At 52.6% G+C, this 16,881-nt stretch overlaps 3 protein-coding genes across 8 annotated transcripts; 1 reads left to right on the top strand and 2 right to left on the bottom strand.

Moving 5' to 3' along the window:
- Nucleotides 1-5,761: 5,761 nt before the first annotated feature.
- LOC131205794 (integrin-linked protein kinase) lies at nucleotides 5,762-8,618 on the bottom strand. The gene is made up of 5 exons (XM_058198051.1): nucleotides 8,271-8,618; nucleotides 7,733-7,898; nucleotides 7,479-7,663; nucleotides 6,872-7,400; nucleotides 5,762-6,797 (listed from the first exon to the last, which is right to left on the bottom strand). The coding sequence occupies exons 1-5, from the start codon at nucleotides 8,357-8,359 to the stop codon at nucleotides 6,420-6,422; spliced, it is 1,347 nt and encodes a 448-aa protein (XP_058054034.1). The 5' UTR covers nucleotides 8,360-8,618; the 3' UTR covers nucleotides 5,762-6,419.
- Nucleotides 8,619-8,820: 202 nt separating this feature from the next.
- LOC131206185 (muscle M-line assembly protein unc-89) lies at nucleotides 8,821-16,169 on the top strand. 6 transcript variants are annotated; one of them, XM_058198628.1, is made up of 10 exons: nucleotides 8,821-8,921; nucleotides 9,090-9,204; nucleotides 9,598-9,756; nucleotides 9,955-10,127; nucleotides 11,119-11,439; nucleotides 11,806-12,056; nucleotides 12,122-12,341; nucleotides 13,146-13,487; nucleotides 14,404-14,550; nucleotides 14,613-16,169. In XM_058198628.1, exons 1-10 carry the CDS (start codon nucleotides 8,848-8,850, stop codon nucleotides 14,824-14,826), a joined length of 2,016 nt encoding a protein of 671 aa, XP_058054611.1. In that variant the 5' UTR covers nucleotides 8,821-8,847; the 3' UTR covers nucleotides 14,827-16,169. The 6 variants fall into 6 exon arrangements, with proteins under 6 accessions (XP_058054611.1, XP_058054609.1, XP_058054612.1 ...); XM_058198626.1 differs by having other exon boundaries at nucleotides 14,389-14,550; XM_058198629.1 differs by lacking the exon at nucleotides 9,598-9,756 and having other exon boundaries at nucleotides 14,389-14,550.
- LOC131206186 (multifunctional methyltransferase subunit TRM112-like protein) lies at nucleotides 15,097-16,844 on the bottom strand. The gene is made up of 3 exons (XM_058198633.1): nucleotides 16,702-16,844; nucleotides 16,516-16,617; nucleotides 15,097-16,433 (listed from the first exon to the last, which is right to left on the bottom strand). The coding sequence occupies exons 1-3, from the start codon at nucleotides 16,777-16,779 to the stop codon at nucleotides 16,245-16,247; spliced, it is 369 nt and encodes a 122-aa protein (XP_058054616.1). The 5' UTR covers nucleotides 16,780-16,844; the 3' UTR covers nucleotides 15,097-16,244.
- Nucleotides 16,845-16,881: the final 37 nt, after the last annotated feature.

The raw sequence follows: 16,881 nt of genomic DNA, 5'->3' as shown, positions 1-16,881 counted from the left end.
TCCTACGTACCACCCGGGGGGAGCTCAATAACGGTCTTTGTGTTCAAAACCCCGAAAGAGAGAGAGAGAGAGAGAGCTGTCGGCGATCCGTATGTGTGACCCCTTCGGTAGAGCCGGCTACGTTCAAGTTCAATGTTGCACAGCGCGGACCGGAAAAGAACGCAGACCGAAAGCCTCGTATAAATCAACGACAACGGCTGCGAACGTGCCGAAAGCTCCGCGAAAGATGCTGCACGCCAAGGCACGTCTCCATCTTCGCCGCGGTTCCCGCTCTCCCGGCCCGAGGCCAGGTGGTGCGAAGAAGTTGCGAAATCGCAGCCACAGGAAGAAAGGGAGATAGTTTCGAACTCCCCAAGCGGGGCCAGGAGTGCACCGCTCAGCTGTGTGCGGCGGCTCGCGGTCATCGAACGGTGGGATAAGCGATGCACCCGGGGGTAGGATTTATGGATTGGGTGATTATTGGGGTGGTGGCAGAGGGCCCCCCTACACACGGGGAACGACAGCAGTCTCTCCTCCCGAGAGCATAAAACAAATGGCGAGAACATCCCGAGAACCATCACCGGGGTCCGAAGGCACGGGGCCATTGCACGTTGCGTCGGCCAGTTAACGCTTAATGTTTTATGCTTTTCGGTCGCCAGTGCGTCACCTTCGGCTTGTCGCAGCATAAACACCCGCCCCGGCGGACGGGCTGCGGACGACGATGACAAAACATCAGCTCCGGAATCGGAGTGCCGGGTTTGCCCAAAACGCTAGGAATGGGCCACCACACCGCACACGGAGCATAAACGGCGAGATGCTTATAAATGGGTACAAACAAACAAAAAAGCATAGCGTGCCGAAGAGAGACAGAGAGCGAAGCGGACAGAAAGGCAGAGAGAAAGAGAGAGAGAGCGCACGGCCCAGAATGGCCTATGTTTTTCAGCGATTGGAAGGAGATTGGAAGGTGAGACAACGAAACTGGATACGTGAACCGCACCCGAACGCACTCCCGTGGCCGGGCGGGACCAACAGGGAGCCTGCCGGGGGGCGAGGTCAGTGACCACCACCGCGCTGCGTCGTCGTCGTCGGGAGATGTGATTCGACGATGTTGCGCGCCCCGCGGATGATAGTGCGGTTTGACCGTTGCGGGATTCTCGCGCGAACACCCCGCGGGCAACCTTCCGATCCCTAGCACAGTCAGCGTCCTAAACGGATTAGTGGACCCGCGATGGTGGAATGAAAGTTAACTAGTTCCGGATCCGCTGCTGTGCCACCAACCGCCCAATTAGTTCGACCCGAATTTGCCAGTGCGCCGAAAGTTATGCAACGCGAACCTCACAGTTCTCCGGTTACCTTTGTGATAATTTCTCTTCCTTTTTAGGAAATGAAAGCTTCAAGAAATGTTTCTTATATTAATTCTTATGCAAACAATTCCATTCAATGTTTTAGCGAACCGCCCAAAATTTATTTCGGGTCATTGCCTCCAAATGAATTATGTAATCGATGTGATTGCCTCAGAAACTCAGAAAAACTACCGCCTGACATGTGACCTACTCTGTTCCCGGGCACACACGCCCAACCGGGGCCCCAAAGGCCTCGGTTCCATTTTTTTTGCACACCACAAAAAACGGCCATTCCAGTGCCTTCGTTTCGCCATTTCATGCTCCAAAGTTCTGGCGGGCCAAAGTTTGTTGCCAAATTCCTGATCGGCAGCCTCGTAGCTTGTCATCGTCTCTCCAATTGACGTTAACGATTGTTCGCTCAGTCGGACCAATAGCCGGCGGTGCTAAAAAACTAGACGTAAAGGTCTGCCAGGTTTGATGGACCTCCTTTTAGGCGGGGGAGAGGATGGTAGGACTAATCGCACACCTGCGCCATGCGCATCGTGCCACTCTGGAGACGGCCCGACGGATTAACTTCCGCCCATTTAAATGTTTGTGAACGGAACGGATTATCGATCACGGTCCCTCTTTTACGAGGCCCTTTTTCGGCGCCGCAGGGTAATGCACCGCGAGCTCGGACACCACGCAATGGCCGCGCACGATAAGCATGCGCATATCAAATTCGCGCGAAAGTCGTGGGAAAATGGACCGACGGCCATTGAACCCTTTCCAGGTGGGCTAAGAACTTCCCGAAGGGGGGGGCAGCAGTTAAAGGTAACGATCATTTTGGTTGGTGCCATCGTTTTCGGTCCGATCGTGCGTAATGAGGCTTAACGCGTGCGCGAGCTCGCGCGCCCGCAGCCGACAAAAGGTGAACGACCTCCCTCTGTTCCTGGTTGCCGCTGGTTGTCTTTTTGTTGGTCAAGCCAAGGGGGGTGTGCTTTCCGATGGGCCGCCGTGCCCCGTTCATTCTTATGCTCTTTTGGGTGGCGCGCGAGGAGAGATTCTTGTTGCCGTTGCTTCCTGCTGCTGCTTCGTTCGCTTTATTTTCTGTGCTCTGCGCACAACACGTGTTTGTATGTGTGCTGTTTTTATTTTTGCTCTTCACCGTTTAATCGTCTCTTTGCACCTTTCTTCGCAGAGCGTTCCCTTCGCTGCGGGTGAATCGAACAGTTTGCTTTGGACAATTTATGCTTATCCGATTTCCTTCCACCAACGGGGGTCTTTCTGTTAATGAATGTTTTTGGAAGCATAAAGAGATCACCAAACAGGCGCCTGGTGCCATTAAATAGTGAATAAGAACATCATTTTTAAATAAACTCATACGGGCATTAGATTCGTTCGCTTTGAACTGTGATTTCAACCAAACAGGAACCTTAAAAACGTCAAACTAAATTCCAAAAACAGTAAATTATCCGGTGGAAGGCATTTTTCGAACCACCCTCGAGTGTCTCGTTGCTGTTTGGCTTCGGTTCCTTCTTCACATTCACCCAATGGCCCCCTCGTGGGTGGTGGGCTGTGGATCCAATAGTAAAAGAGGTGAGGGAGAGAGGATCGAAAACATGACACACACGCACACACACCCATGCGCGAGACTTTTGACATCTTGATAACGAAAAAACGCAACGAATCGATCGGATTGGTGGGGTCGTGGAAAATCGGGAACGATTTAACGGTTCGTCGAATGGCGCACGAAGAAGGAATCCTCGATAGAATCCGCTCACCCCGCGGCACACACCCGACCCCGCGCCCGGAGGTGGAAACGGGAGGTTCGTGGGGAGGATCTTCGCGATCATCAGCCGGTCGAATGGAACGTGCAAAGAGCGCTAAAACCCGCGGACGTTCGAATGGTCACCGAAGGAACGGTGGAAGAAAGTCCAAAACGGGGCACGGTTTCGGGCGCGAACGAGAAGCGAAAATGTAGCGAAGCAACATAAGTGGCGGGGAATGGGTCCCGGCCGACGCGGAAGTGGCGGAGCATAAGTACCCCGGAGGGTTTTTAGCGCGAGCGAGCGAGCGGAGCATTCGTTCTACATATCTTATGAGCCTTCGCGGGCGACAATTAACGACACGCCATGGGAAAACAACAGCAAAGTGTTCTCTTTAACCTCCTTTCGATCGGACCGGGTTTTTTGCGGTCAATTTGGGCGATTTACTGGTGGTGCGTAAAGGTGAACCAAACCCAAAGTGATTTCTTGATCAAAACGAGTGATTAAACAAATATACTTATTAAATTGAGTAACTAATTTGTTAATTGAAATTGAAAATCTACTTTTAGTAACTATACTGAAAATGTCAAAACATAACGATCGAAAAATGCCTGCCAAGTTATTGCAATGTAGTCGCGAGTTCTGAAGACCCATACAAGGACATGTGAAAAATGGCTTGTGAATTGTAAAGACTCAGGACCCGCCGCTCTGATAAAGTAGAACGTCAATCGATTATCTGTCAGAAGATGGAAGCTTGCTTCGATCATAAGCAAAAGTTGTTCGTACCCGTCCGACAAATAAGTATCCTCGGCCCACCAAAAAACCGGAAACGGGATCGTTCGGCCCAAACTTCCCCAAACCTACCTTCAGTCCGGAGATCATCGGCGCTCGATGTCGTGTCGTCCGCCGAGCCGACACTGCACGTCGAGGACACTTCGCCGAAGCTGCTTCTCGCGACTTCCCTCGCGCTGCTCCTATCGGCCGCGGCCAGCAGCGTCGTCGTCGTCGAGGACGCGATGGCCGAGCTGTACAAGGAAATTAGGAATTAGCGACTCAGGAGGCGACGGTAAATGAAATAATCGAGCAAAAACCGGGAACCGCCAACTGCAGATCGACCGCGCAAATGTCACACGCTCTCTCCCTCCCTCTCCCTCTCTCTCTCTCCCTCTCTTCTCTCTCCTTTCTCTTTTCGGTGTCCCTATCCCTCTTTCATCTCAACTCTCGCTGGCTCCGGGCGCCGGTTATCTCTTTCCCGGGGCCGCTCTGGTTCTCGCTGCTCCGGTGTCCTGCATCCCGCGCGCGCGGAGAGCGTCAGCGTTGAGAAGCAGAAACAAAGAAATCGTTGACCCATTTTCCACTGATCAAACCCCCGTTTCCCCGGGGTATCCACCCCTCCTGGCCGGCAGCAGGGCGGGAAATGACTTTTTGAGCTCCGGGAAAATGGGGTCACCACAGGCACAGTTGGCAGGGCTGGCCGGTTAGCGGCGTGGTGAGAGGGGCGGCGGTTCGGGCTTACCTTTCCGAGCTGTTCGAGTTGCAGGAGTACAGCGAATGATCCATCTGTTGGTCGTTCCAGTCGGACGGTCTCGGAGTGCGGAAGTTACATCGTGTCCCCGGAACCCTTCGAGCTCACGGAAACGTCACTGAAGCACACGCACAGCACCACGTAATCCCGCGTGATCCCTGTTATCTAATCACATCTTCTTCCGCGGACGCAGGCCCTCGATGCTGCACCGAATGCACCGGAAGTACGCACTTTGCAGACCGCTGAGCGAGTGTGGGTGTGGGTGCGTCAGTGCACTACTTCCGGTGCAGCGCAGAACGGTGCGAACGCAGAAGGACCCGCCTGAAGTGTCTCTGCCTGGGGGACGCGCGACTACACACTCGACATCCTTTTCCGCAACTGAGGGCGCACGCCACACCGGAGGCGGATCCGATGCCGAACTGCCGAGTGCAAGGGTTCAGGGAGTGCGCGACCTCAGGTGCAACCCGAGCACGGATTGCATTCGAGAGCGCGCGCCCACACAGCTTCGGCCCGATGGCTCTTTGGCCGTGTGGGTTTTGCCGGCACGCCGAGGCTCGTACCGTAGATCCAGTTTTGGGGTCCTACTCGCTCGCTCTCACGCGTACCGCTCATCTCTCGGTCCGGTTGCTCTCGTTTCGATCCGTCTCTCTTCGTCGCTCACGCCGTCCAACGGTCCTTCGTCCTTTCGAGTCCTTCCCGTCACGGCGGCGGCGGTTACACATGGGGGCCGAGGAGAGATGTTGTTTACTTCGCCACGACCGGTCCTCACGCGAGAGCGGCGGAGTTCGCGCAGTTCGCGGAGAAAACTTTCGTAAAAGTTGATGGCCTGCCGCTTGGCGCCATTCCGCAACAAACCCGGGCCCCACTAGCGAAATGTTATCGCAGGTCATGGACACACTGCCTTACATCGGCAACATGAAAAGTGCAGTGGAGCCGTCGCTCCGGTTCGGGGACAATGTTCTCGTTACGACGGTGCAGCCATCCTCTCCGGAGTTGAAGGCAGTTCAGTGGCTTTATTGGCGTTTTCAGGACACCGTAGGGTTCTTTCAAGGTGGGGATTTAAGCCGACAAGATTTTTTTACCAAATTTATAAAAGAAAACTAATTTAACATTTTAGTGAAACTGTTTTATTTTAGTTAATGAGATGCACACTAAACACCGAGAGCATTGGTGCATCGATCTGCTATTGGTCATCAATCGTGCACTCGCGTGTCAGACTAATGAAATTAGACAACGATTTTGTTAGGTTTGGTTTTCATTATTCGATTAAAGTACAAGTACACTGCTCTAAGAACTACAACGCACAGTTGTTAGGTGTGAGAGATTAAACGCGTCGACAAATGGATAATAAAAACGAACGCCGCAAAAGCACGCCGCTCTAAACGTGAACCGTGATTTTGCTTTGCTTGTGCGGGACTAGTCCCTGGCCCACGGCAACTAGTACGAGGCCAGGGGAAAACAACTAGTTTCTTGTTACATCCGCCAAACCGTGTTGGCAGTTGGTCAAACGGCTATTGTCTACTGTTACACTGTTTTAATACTTTCGCTCACTGGCACATCCACATACGTAACCATGTTAGAAAAACATGAAAAGTTTTAAAACGTTACACAAAACCCCCGGGTGGGGGCCAAAAATAAAAGTCTTAGTTGGACAATTCGAGCATCGCTGCGGCGAATACGAAAACAAAGTCAAAGTAGAGGTAAGTAACAATAAATAAAATCGAGCACTTCGGTTCGAATCGAAAGGCACTGTCGGTCAGCACTGTTTAAGGCACCCGATTGTCGTTGTGAAGGCGTGGCCAAAAAGGGCCGCCAGCCTTTTCTCTAGCGTTTCATTTTATCCAGGATTGGTAATATCATGTCGAACGTGGGGCGTTTGCCCGGGTCTTCGTTCATACAGATTTTGATCAGCTTCGCTAGGTGCGGCGATGTTCCGGGCGGGATCGACACCCTCAGGCCTTCGGTCGCGATGCGCATTCCTGCTTCCATCGGCGTAAGGTCGGCAAATGGAATCTCGCGTGTCGCCAGCTCCCAAATGCAGATGGCAAAGCTCCACATATCGCACGCTTCCCAGTTGCGATCGCTACGCTTCTTCTGCAGCATCTCCGGACTCATCCAGGCGGGTTGGTACACGCGGCCACGCTCCTGGAAGGAGAACTTTGCGTCCGCCATGTTGATACGGGCCGTCAGGTCGTCATCAATCTGCACGGGACACACAGGAGCTATTGTTAGAGGGCATACTTTTACGAGGGAAAAGAGGACGAGTCGGGACTTGCCATAACGTGGAAGCTGCTCAGGTGATACTCGGGGATGATTCGTTCCAGTGAGTGCAGATAAGCCATACCCCGGGCGATGTCTAGCGCGAACCGAACGGCTTGCACCGTGTCGACCACAATACCCGAGCCACCGTGCAGCAGATCGTACAGGGAACCGCGCGGCATGTACTGATTGATCACGATCAAGTACTGCGACGTAGTGCAGGCACCAATCACAGGCAGAATGTTGGGATGCGAAAAGATGCGCAGCTTCGGAAACTCTTCATTGAAGTCCCGCGTAACCCGTGCGCTGCACTCGCGAACCGTCAGCATCTTGGCGATGATCTCATTGTTCTGCCAGCGTCCACGCCATGTCTCGCCCGCCGGCGTTATGGCAATCTTGTTGAGCAGTTGGAGATCCTGCACGTTGATGCCTTTGAAGCGCGAAAGCGTTGCGTCACGCGAGCGTGTCTTCATGCCCATCCAGTTTTGATCCTTAAAGTTGATCTTCTTCAGCTCCTGGCCACTTTCCACCGCCAGATTGTGCAAACTGCGAACAGGAAAATGGTAACAAACATCGTAACGTTCCTTTTCGATTGCGTCACCGTGTAAGAGGGTCAATAAATACCGCGTGGTCAGCAGCGCTTTGGCTTTATCGAGTGGCGTGTCTCCGTCTTTGTTGGCCAGCGAAATCAGTGCACCATTGTTGACGAGTTCCTCCGCAATGGCCTGATAGCCCCAGAAGCACGCGTAATGGAGTGGAGTATTTCCGTGCTCGTTCGCCGCATTCACATCCGAACGGTGCCGTACTAGCTACAATCAAACCGCGGATCTTAATGTGGCCAAACGTGAACTCTCGTGGACTGGTGCCACACTACTTACCATCTGCACAACCTCCAGATGGCCGTGTGCCGCGGCCAAATGCAACGGTATGTCGTCGCCCATGTTCGTTGCGTTCACACGAGCCCCACGGAGCAGCAGCATTTCCACCAGCTTCGAATGTCCCTCCTTGGCGCACCAATGCAACGGACTGAATCCGTGGTCATCGCTAGGGGTAAAAGAGGAATGGATGTGAGGGGGCGTTCGGATTTCTCCCCCACCAAGATGAACATAAACATTGGCACTCAGTTGAGGCACTCGTCGAAGGGTTACCGCGGAACGATTCAATCCGATCCACGAATGAACGCTACCCTCCCATTCATTTTGATGGTAAATAAAAATGACGTCATTATTAAATATTCCCTAAATTTACATATTTTCTTCGTATTGCGCAAAGATTTATGTCCGAAACTTTGACGGCACTTCTGCATATCCTCTTCGCACGGTGCTGCTGTTCACCGTTGGCTCTAATCTCTGGCAGCATTGCGCACGTCTGCACCTGTTGCAAATTTCTTCCTTTTATGGTGCACGGATGGCTTACCCCAGATTCATATCGTGCTCGGTGTCGTCTAGCCACACGCGAACCTGAATAGAGTTGCCTTCCCGGCACCAGTGGAAAATGTCCTCCATCACAGAGCAAGAGGCTGAAGAGGTTGAGAGGAAGCTTGGATTCCGTTGGGTGGTTCCAATTGGTCCACTCCCACACTGGCTGCAAACTTTGGAATTTTTACAATCTCCCGGCAACGGAAACGAACCAATAGTTGGTTCCGAACAAAGTTTACACAAAACCGAAGCGTCTGAGGCACAAATTAGGCACAAATTGGCACATTATTAGCACATAACGATGGTTTTCAGGCTCACTTGGACCTTCGACAAACGTTTGGAGTGTTATTTTCGTGAATGACGTGTGTGTGTGTTTGTGCGGTGCATCCCGAAGCAGTGCTGCCAAACGTCACGGTTCGGCGTGAGTCCCTCGGTTCACGCGCCGGCAATGAACAATCGCGCGGATGACAAATGCATACGATTGCGACGCGCCTACTGTGACGTCACGGATGAAAACGTCAACACACGAAGTGTACGAACGCAGCGAAAATGCGCGTCGCTCAGAAGTGAAAAATATGTCCGAGCAAGCGGAACAAGCGGGACTGCCTCCCGGTTGGGACTGCAAATATGATGCCAGAACGGGTCGCTAGTAAGTATTTCCGTGTCCCCGAAAGGTGTGAAGCCCCGGTTTTCCCGTGTACTGATGGGAGAGCGTTCGAAACCGGGAAAAAACATTGGTGCAAAATTCAACATGGCGTTCGTGTGCGATGCGTATTGCATAACTTACGGGACCTCCGTTCGTTCGTCCCTTTTCCAGCTACTATGTGAACCTGTTCACGAAAACCACCCAGTGGGAAGACCCTCGGGCCAGGATTCGTCAGCTGCAAACTGGAGCACCGCTGCACATCTCGAACGACAGCATCGCCATGCAGGTAAGGACGAAAGTGTGTCACACGGACTCGTCGACGGTCCTTGAGGCGAAGCCGAAGTAATGCTCGAGGCGTGCCCCTCGTGGCGCTGACTAATGAGTTGCGCTCGGCGTGCAGCGTAGAGGGGGTTGTTTGTAGATTCGTATCATGTTGCCACCCATTCCCCGTTCCCTGGTTCTCCCGAGTAATTTTTGAAGTATTATCTCTCTGAACTCCTTTCAACTTACTCTGTGCCTTTCTATTCTGTTTCTTTCCGCCGCTCAACCGATCCGTGTATCTGTGCCGTGTACCGTGTGCTTGTACCTTCTCTGTGTAAACAAACGTGAACCGCGCGCCGTAAACCAAAATTCCACACTCTCTCCCCGCGATTCGGCCGCCCGTCTTGTGCCCCGTTAGCCCATGCATGGTTCTCCCTATCATGTGTATCCTGCAAGTAACTCGTTCTACCCAGCTCAGGCCGCCTTCCAGAATCCGCCCTCCGGTGTGCCTAGCCTTACCGCTAGTCCGAACTTTGCCCAAAGGCTGCACCAGCAACAGCTACAGAACCACCACATCGTAAGTACCGTGCTTCTCCATCAGACCACTCGCTCTTTCTCTCTCTTTCTTTCCCACTCTCGGTTCCTTCTTGTTCCTCTCCGGCCTCCGGCCTCTAACCTCAACCACGTTATCGACCTGCGGCGCAAACCGTGCCCAAAGAGGGTGAACCCGCTCCCGGGGCTGGAAACTGATAATCTAATTAAACTCTGCCCACAGGAAATGACGCCGATGGTACGGTCCAGCCCGCGGATGGGCCTGGGACGGCAGGGCATGCTGGAGACCACGTTCACCACGAACGTAACGGCGGCGGAAACCGATCTGACGGTGGCCAAAATTAACTCCATGTTTCCCACCGTACCGGAAACCCACATCCGGATGCTGCTGAAGAAGTGAGTACAGCTTTCAATCGCCATTAGCGAACAACCCGCGGAACCCGTTTTTTCGCGGCCCCACTCTGAAGGGGTGTCCTGGGAACCTGTTTCCGCTGTTCCGGTACTGTGAGCTATGACCTATGGAATTCAAAACGATTTTTGTCACTTTAAAAAGTAAAATAGAGTAAAAAGTGGGGCGTTGGAATGATGAACATTTTAATGGACATCCTTTGGTTGGATGATGAGTTCCCAGGAAGATGACCCCATTTTCGTTCCACAAATGACGCCATTCCACAGACGAATGATCCGAACGGTACGGTCATTAGTTGCACCCTGCCCTGCGGCCCCATTCAGCTCCATGTTGGAGTTCTAAATATTGGAGTTTTTTGTGCTCACATTCTCGACTCGGTCATTTTCTATTCTCGTCGCCACACGGTTCCCCAACGCACACACAGCGCAAAGAGTCTTTTTGTTCGACGGACGAAGCCGGAAGAAGACGAGCGAATGCTGTATCTTTCGGATGCTTTTAAGTTGCCGCTTCCTGCGCTGGCGACCTTCACTGCTGCAATCCTTTTAATATGCCCGCTCCTGCTTTGGTTGTGCTTTGTGGCATCGCTTGACATGCTGGTCCGTAACGTACACTCACGCTTAAAGATGGCACCGTTTGCGTTTCCTGCTGAATGCTTCTGAATGAAGGTTACCACTTTTACACACACGTTTACACACGCGTCAAAAGTGTCCCAATTTGTAATGATATTAGGACTTACAATAGCAACTAAGATGTTATTTGCTTATCTAATTTTGTCTATAAAAATTCGAACCCAGTGGAATTCGATTCAAGGTTCCTAAGGGACGCACTTTGTTGTTGCTTTTGTCGACCTTTGAGTTGTTTTTTTAACCGCACGCGATGTCTTTTCGCTTGTTCTGTCACCAACTGACCCACAATGACCGAATCACCCACCAACACACAAAAATCTTGCTACCCGCGATTAATGCCCTCTACGCGCAGGTACTACAACCGGGAGGCCGTCGTCATTAGTGCGCTACAGGTGGAGAAGCATCCACTGACCACGCCCGGGCCGTACTCGACGCCCCCGTTGGGCCACCGACCGTTCCACAATACCGCCATGGGAGTCGTGTCCGCGTTCCAGATGACCCCGCTACTAGGCGGACGCAGCGACTTGTCGAGCTCGCGGACCGGCAGCCCGGTGCCGCGTCCGGCCAGCGGGGCCAGCGGCAGCTACGGATACGGGTCACCCCGCAACTGCCCGTCGGCCGAGGGTTACCGCAGCTCGCCGAAACCGCACTCTTCGCCCAAGATGAAGCTGAGGTTCCTTAACAAAACTGAAACACCGCTTGCCCCCTTTGGCGCTTCCGTTAATCCCGTAGCCGTATTGGTTTCCGTGTTTCCGTACGCTTGTTCTGCTTTGGTTGTCCCGTTTCTCATGCTTCAGTTTGGCCCAATGCCGAGAGTTCCGTTCCGTATCATCCAGCGATCTGTCGTCCATCGAAGTTGTTCCCTTTTTTTATTGGTTCAATCAGTTCCTCAGTGCGCTAGTCAGCCTGCATGCAGTTTCGTTTTCTGGTTGTTTTCTAGATAGACACTTACTTAGCTGAGTTCGTTAAGTTCTTGAAGCTGCACCTGAAGGCGATCAACTGTTAATCGAACTTCCGTTTCTTGAACCCTCGCACACAGATATATGAAGAGCATTTTTCCCAAGGCGGAAGAAACTCTGATCCTGGATGTGCTGGCCAACGCGGACAATAACGTGCAGTCCGCCTCGCAGCAGCTGCTCAAGATGGGTTACGACAAGCGGGAGCAACCGGTCCCACAGCGCAGCTCGTCACGCAAGGGCACCGGCACGTCCCAGACGGCCGACGACGAGCGCAAGGAGGAACCGAAAACCCCGACACCGAAGCTACGATCACCGGAGGAGAAGAAGAAAAGTAAGTGCTGCGCGCCTGGACGGACACGGCTTGACGGGTGACATACTGACACTGTTCTTTTGTAGTCAAGGCACGGCTGCAGACTAAATACAAGGACACCCCGGAGAAGATCATCCTGATGGCGCTCGAGAGTGTCGACTACTCGGAAGATCGTGCCAAAAAGATCCTCAACATTGTCATCCAGGAGGATCGCGAGAAGAAGAAGAGCGTGAAGATCGAGACTCCCCGGAAGACGCTCGACGAGGACAAGGAGAACGCCCGCACGGCTGGTAGCGGTGCTCCCAGGTAGGTTATCGACCCCCAGGGTGGTGTAGTGCGCGACCCGTGTAGCGGCCTGCCGGAATCGACAGAAGGAACTGGTGCTTGTAACGTTCCGAAACCGGGTTGATCTCCGGGCCTAGGGAAAAGGGCGCACCTTAGGTGCGCGCCAGTTGCCCAAGGCTCTGCCTGCTTCCGAAGCCAGACACTGTGCCGTGATTTGCCGCTCCTCGACGATCGGCTAGCGCTTTCTTGTGGGCGCTCTGTACAACCCTGGTCGTCCCCGTTGCTGCATGTGTGCGTGTTTCATACGCTTTCCCTGCGCCAGGTCCTTGCCATAGCCGCGAACTAGTCAACCCGGTCCGGCAGTTGTGTGATCTGTCTGCGTGTGTATGTGTGCTCGTTCTGTAGATGTAACGTCGCTTGTAGACGCGCTCGTTTAGAAGCCTGCTCGTCGGACCCGTGCTAGTCAGGCGCTGTACCATTTCCGGCGGAAGGCGTGCGCCAACCCAACGCTCGCCCCAGTATCTGCTCTTTCTGCGCTCCTCATGCTGGTTCTCCGTTTACTTTTCTTTTCTTCTTTCCATCCAAACATCATCCACCGGCCACCCACCACCACCCACTCATCTCACCACACCACAAAATAATTCCGAAATAACAACAAACAAAACAAAACTACAAAAATTCACAAACGAAAACCATCAACAACAATCGCGCGTGCGTAACAACTTCCCAACTGACCTCTGTGTTTCCGTGCGCGCGTGTGTGTTTGTGTTGTGGCGCACCGGTGTCCTGTGTTGCTTCCGGCACGATTTACCGTTGTGTGGCCAGTCGAAGCAATAGCACCACTTCCTCGCAACCGCGCACACCGCTGGTCAAGCGAGCGCACGACGGACCGGTCGGCACCGTGGACGACGCCGTTAAGACGCCGGCAGCAACAACCAGCACCGGGGCAGGATCACAGGAGTCAACGATCGAGGGCCTCATCGAGCAGGAAGCGGACGCAAACGGTGGCGAGGTGCTGTGCGCGGATCACACCGATCAGCCGGACTCGACCGCCAGTGCGAAAAGTTCTCCGGAATCACCCGGCGGCCCGCGCACCAGCGCAGCCCCCCTCGTCGCCAGTGGTGGACCCAAGCAGAGCCGCCCGAAAGCCAAAACCGATCACGCAAAGTATGACCCTTTGACTACTACTACTACTACTACCACTACTACTTCTTCCTCTTGTACTTGTCTTCTTTCGAATGCCACGTTTCTGTTCCCTCCCCCACGCGTTTCGGGCGCGTGGCTGTGTGTCCGTGGCGTTACGATCCTGTGTGTGCGTTCTGAGTTCCGTTTTCCTGCATTGGTTCCGTTTTGGTTTGTTGTTGTTGATTGTTTCGTGTTTCCCGGCGCCAAAAAACCCGATTAGACAAACCCGTCGAACATCGCTGGAGGGCTGGATGGCGTGTCGGTCGATTTGGTCGATCGGTTGCCTTTACGATAAGGCGAGGGTTATCAGTTGTCTCCGATTGACCGACACGTTCCGTCAATCATTTGCCCCCCTTCATTCATGTCGAACAGCAGCAGTCACACTTTGCACCATGGTTATTGTTCCGTGCCTTAGTTTACTGTGGCCGCTAGTGGCCTCTAGGTAGTGCGTGTTGGCCAGTGCACCTAGCTGTGAGTGTGAGGCATTTCGTTACACCCAACACATCCTGCTTGCCGTGCAACCCGTAGAGCCATCACCTGTAACCTCGAGTCACGTATGTTTAGAGTTTGTGTACATTGTGTTGCCATCCGCGTGACCGTAGGGCACCCTCGATTACGTAGTGGACACCTGCACCCCCTGACCCCCTATTGTGCATGACCAGCATGCAGCATCTCCGTTCGGAACGGTTTCCTCCCGGGATTCAATCTTCCTCCGTGTGCCTTCCCATGCTACCCATTGTTTTATCACAACAGCAACAAAACTCTTTCTCTCTCTCTCTCTCTCTCTCTCTTCTCCCTATCGCTCTCGATTCTCCATCTCTTTTTCCTTTGCTGTCCTTGCATTACATTTTTTGGTGTTCGTCCCATGCGGTGTAATGTTTAGGTATTCTATTTTTAGAAGCTCGTCATCGGAAGACGAATCCGCAGAGCTGGCGCAGGGAAGCCCGATGGCGGACAGCAAAACGGGCCCGCATCAAACGGCACGCACCGCACCCAAGGGTCCGAACACGAAGCTGTTCAAGGGTCCGAACGATGATCTGCTGCTGTAAGTGCCACCAAACTCTGGGCGTGCGTTACATTCTTTTCCTAACAACCGCTACTCCGTAGGGCCGATTACGTGACGTGGAACGGGGCCAATCCGGATCTCGCGAAGGGCACCCAGTGCAAGGTGGGCTCCGGCGGAATGGCGGACCGGTCGGTTCGTGCGGAGCGCACCTACAAAGCGCACGGCCCGAACGGGGAGCTCTGCAAAGGGCCGGTCGGTTCGCTGGCCAAGGGCAGCATGTACGCGCCGATGGTTAACGATGTGAAGTGCAACTAGTTGCCAACGTCCTAAGATGCGCCCTCCGGGAAGGATCTCTTCGATCACCATTTAATCTCCCATCCAGAGTCCATCCAGCGTTTGCGTGTGATGTTTTGTGTAAACCGACGAGTGGGTGCCCTACAATTAACGTTAATGTAAATTCGGTCCGCCACGAGGAACCAATGGGTTTGGTACGATTTTCTTATAAAACATTCATAAACATTATCAACCCAACGCGTCGCTCAGTGTGAAGTTAAAAATGGCACTAACTGTTTTAAGTATCAGACATTTAGATTTATTGTCCGACAAACCACTTACGTTTTGTATTTCCGCGACGTGACCCTCTAAATATTATCCATTAAAAAAGGAAAGCGCGCTATCGCAGAATTATGTACGCGTTCCCATCGAAATGTGGAGGTAAGAAGCCATTACAAATAACCATTCAAATGAGGCACATTCGAAGGCCAGTTACAGCGGGAGGTTTGTAGCGCCAATGGCCAGCTAATATTTACGGTACTTAGAGACATTACTATACACTCGGCACTCGTTACTCGCTAGTTACTAATCCAAATCGTGAAGGGCCCCGGGTGGAGGGAAAGATGGAATATTTTTCTAGCAATTTAAAAGAACAACGGAAGCGAAACGGATAGCGACCCCTTCTGCACGTTACAGCATGCTAACCACAAGGCGCCCAGAGCGCAAACGTAATTTACGCAGTTTAAATCGTTCGATAGATTGTTCATCAGATGCAGTTAGCTAGTTCTTTCCCATCCAGTGAACACATAGTCCACGGGGTAGTGGACCGAGTGGAGGCGACAGTATTAAACACGCCTTGCGCTTTCAGCACATCCCCTTTCTTGTGTAGTGCGTTTTGGTGCCTAACTCTGTCGCGCCGTGCTCCGGGGGGCAGCTGAACGTTGCGGAGCCGAAACATCCAACCTGCATTCCGTCAATCATCGTAGGTTTTTGGTAGTGCAACAGCGCTTTGTACACATCTTGTCGGTGGTATACAAAATGGAAGCGAAATGGCGCATGCTTCGAAGCTGATGGCCGATGTACAAATTATGTTTAAAACCGCCACATTCGTTAGTTCACCCTCGTCTTCGAAGCGCAAACTTAGTGAAGCGAGGGTAAACCTTGACAGCGTTCCTTGTGTGACAAATGTACCTTAAGCGCGTAGACGGCAAAACTGCAAACCATTCGTCCTTTTTGCAAAAATCCTGACCGCCATTTGCATCGGGTCCGGTAGCGGTAGCGTATTTAACTCTTTCTCTAATGTTCAATGTGTAACACGGTGTGTGTAGCCAAACGAGTATCTAGCGGGGTACGAATCTTCTTCATGAAACAATAAACTAACCCATTTACGATACTGACGGATGCTGCGTGTGCCCTTTTTTGGTGTTAGTATTTATTCTTAACAATAAAGCCTCAGTGATTTATACTTCATCCTCGTTCAGCAGCATGTTCGGCACCCCGTTGTTGATGGGGAAAATGCGACCCGTTTCCGGGCACTCCAGCGTTCCCTCGACTACGTCCACGCACAACAGCACGTGGTGCAATTTCTGCAGCAGCTCACCATCGTTTTGGATTTCAGTGGGCATTGTCGTCGGAAGATCGGTACCAACCTGAAAGAATCACCGACCGAATTGGGAACTGAACACAATGCGCACAAACGAAGGTCTTTTTTGTAGGGTTGCGTTCACTTACATTCGTTGCCGCGCCACAAACGGCACTCCAGTCCAACCGGGGCAGCATGCGGGTGATGAATTCCGAGCTAAAATCAGCGTTGACGATCTTCTTTTCCACGATCTGAAAACGTGAAACGTTGGACCAATTACATGGATCACACCGGGTGAGCAGCGCACTCCACGAGGTGTTCGGCGCGATACCTACGTTCAGTTTTAGCGGGTAGCCCACCTTCACTCCGCGGATACACTTGGATGTGAGGAAATTGTACGTTAGAAGCTTCATTTTCACAGGTTTCACAGGGAAACAACGTGTAGCGATTTTGCTTGCCGCGAACAACACCAGCTTTCGTCGAGTGTAAACAAAGAGCTGTCAAATGAGCCGCTT

Source organism: Anopheles bellator, chromosome 1 (assembly GCF_943735745.2).
Source record: "Anopheles bellator chromosome 1, idAnoBellAS_SP24_06.2, whole genome shotgun sequence".
Taxonomy (NCBI): Eukaryota; Metazoa; Arthropoda; class Insecta; order Diptera; family Culicidae; genus Anopheles; species Anopheles bellator.
Note: the sequence above shows the minus strand (reverse complement) of the source record. Positions and strands in the feature narration are given on the sequence as shown.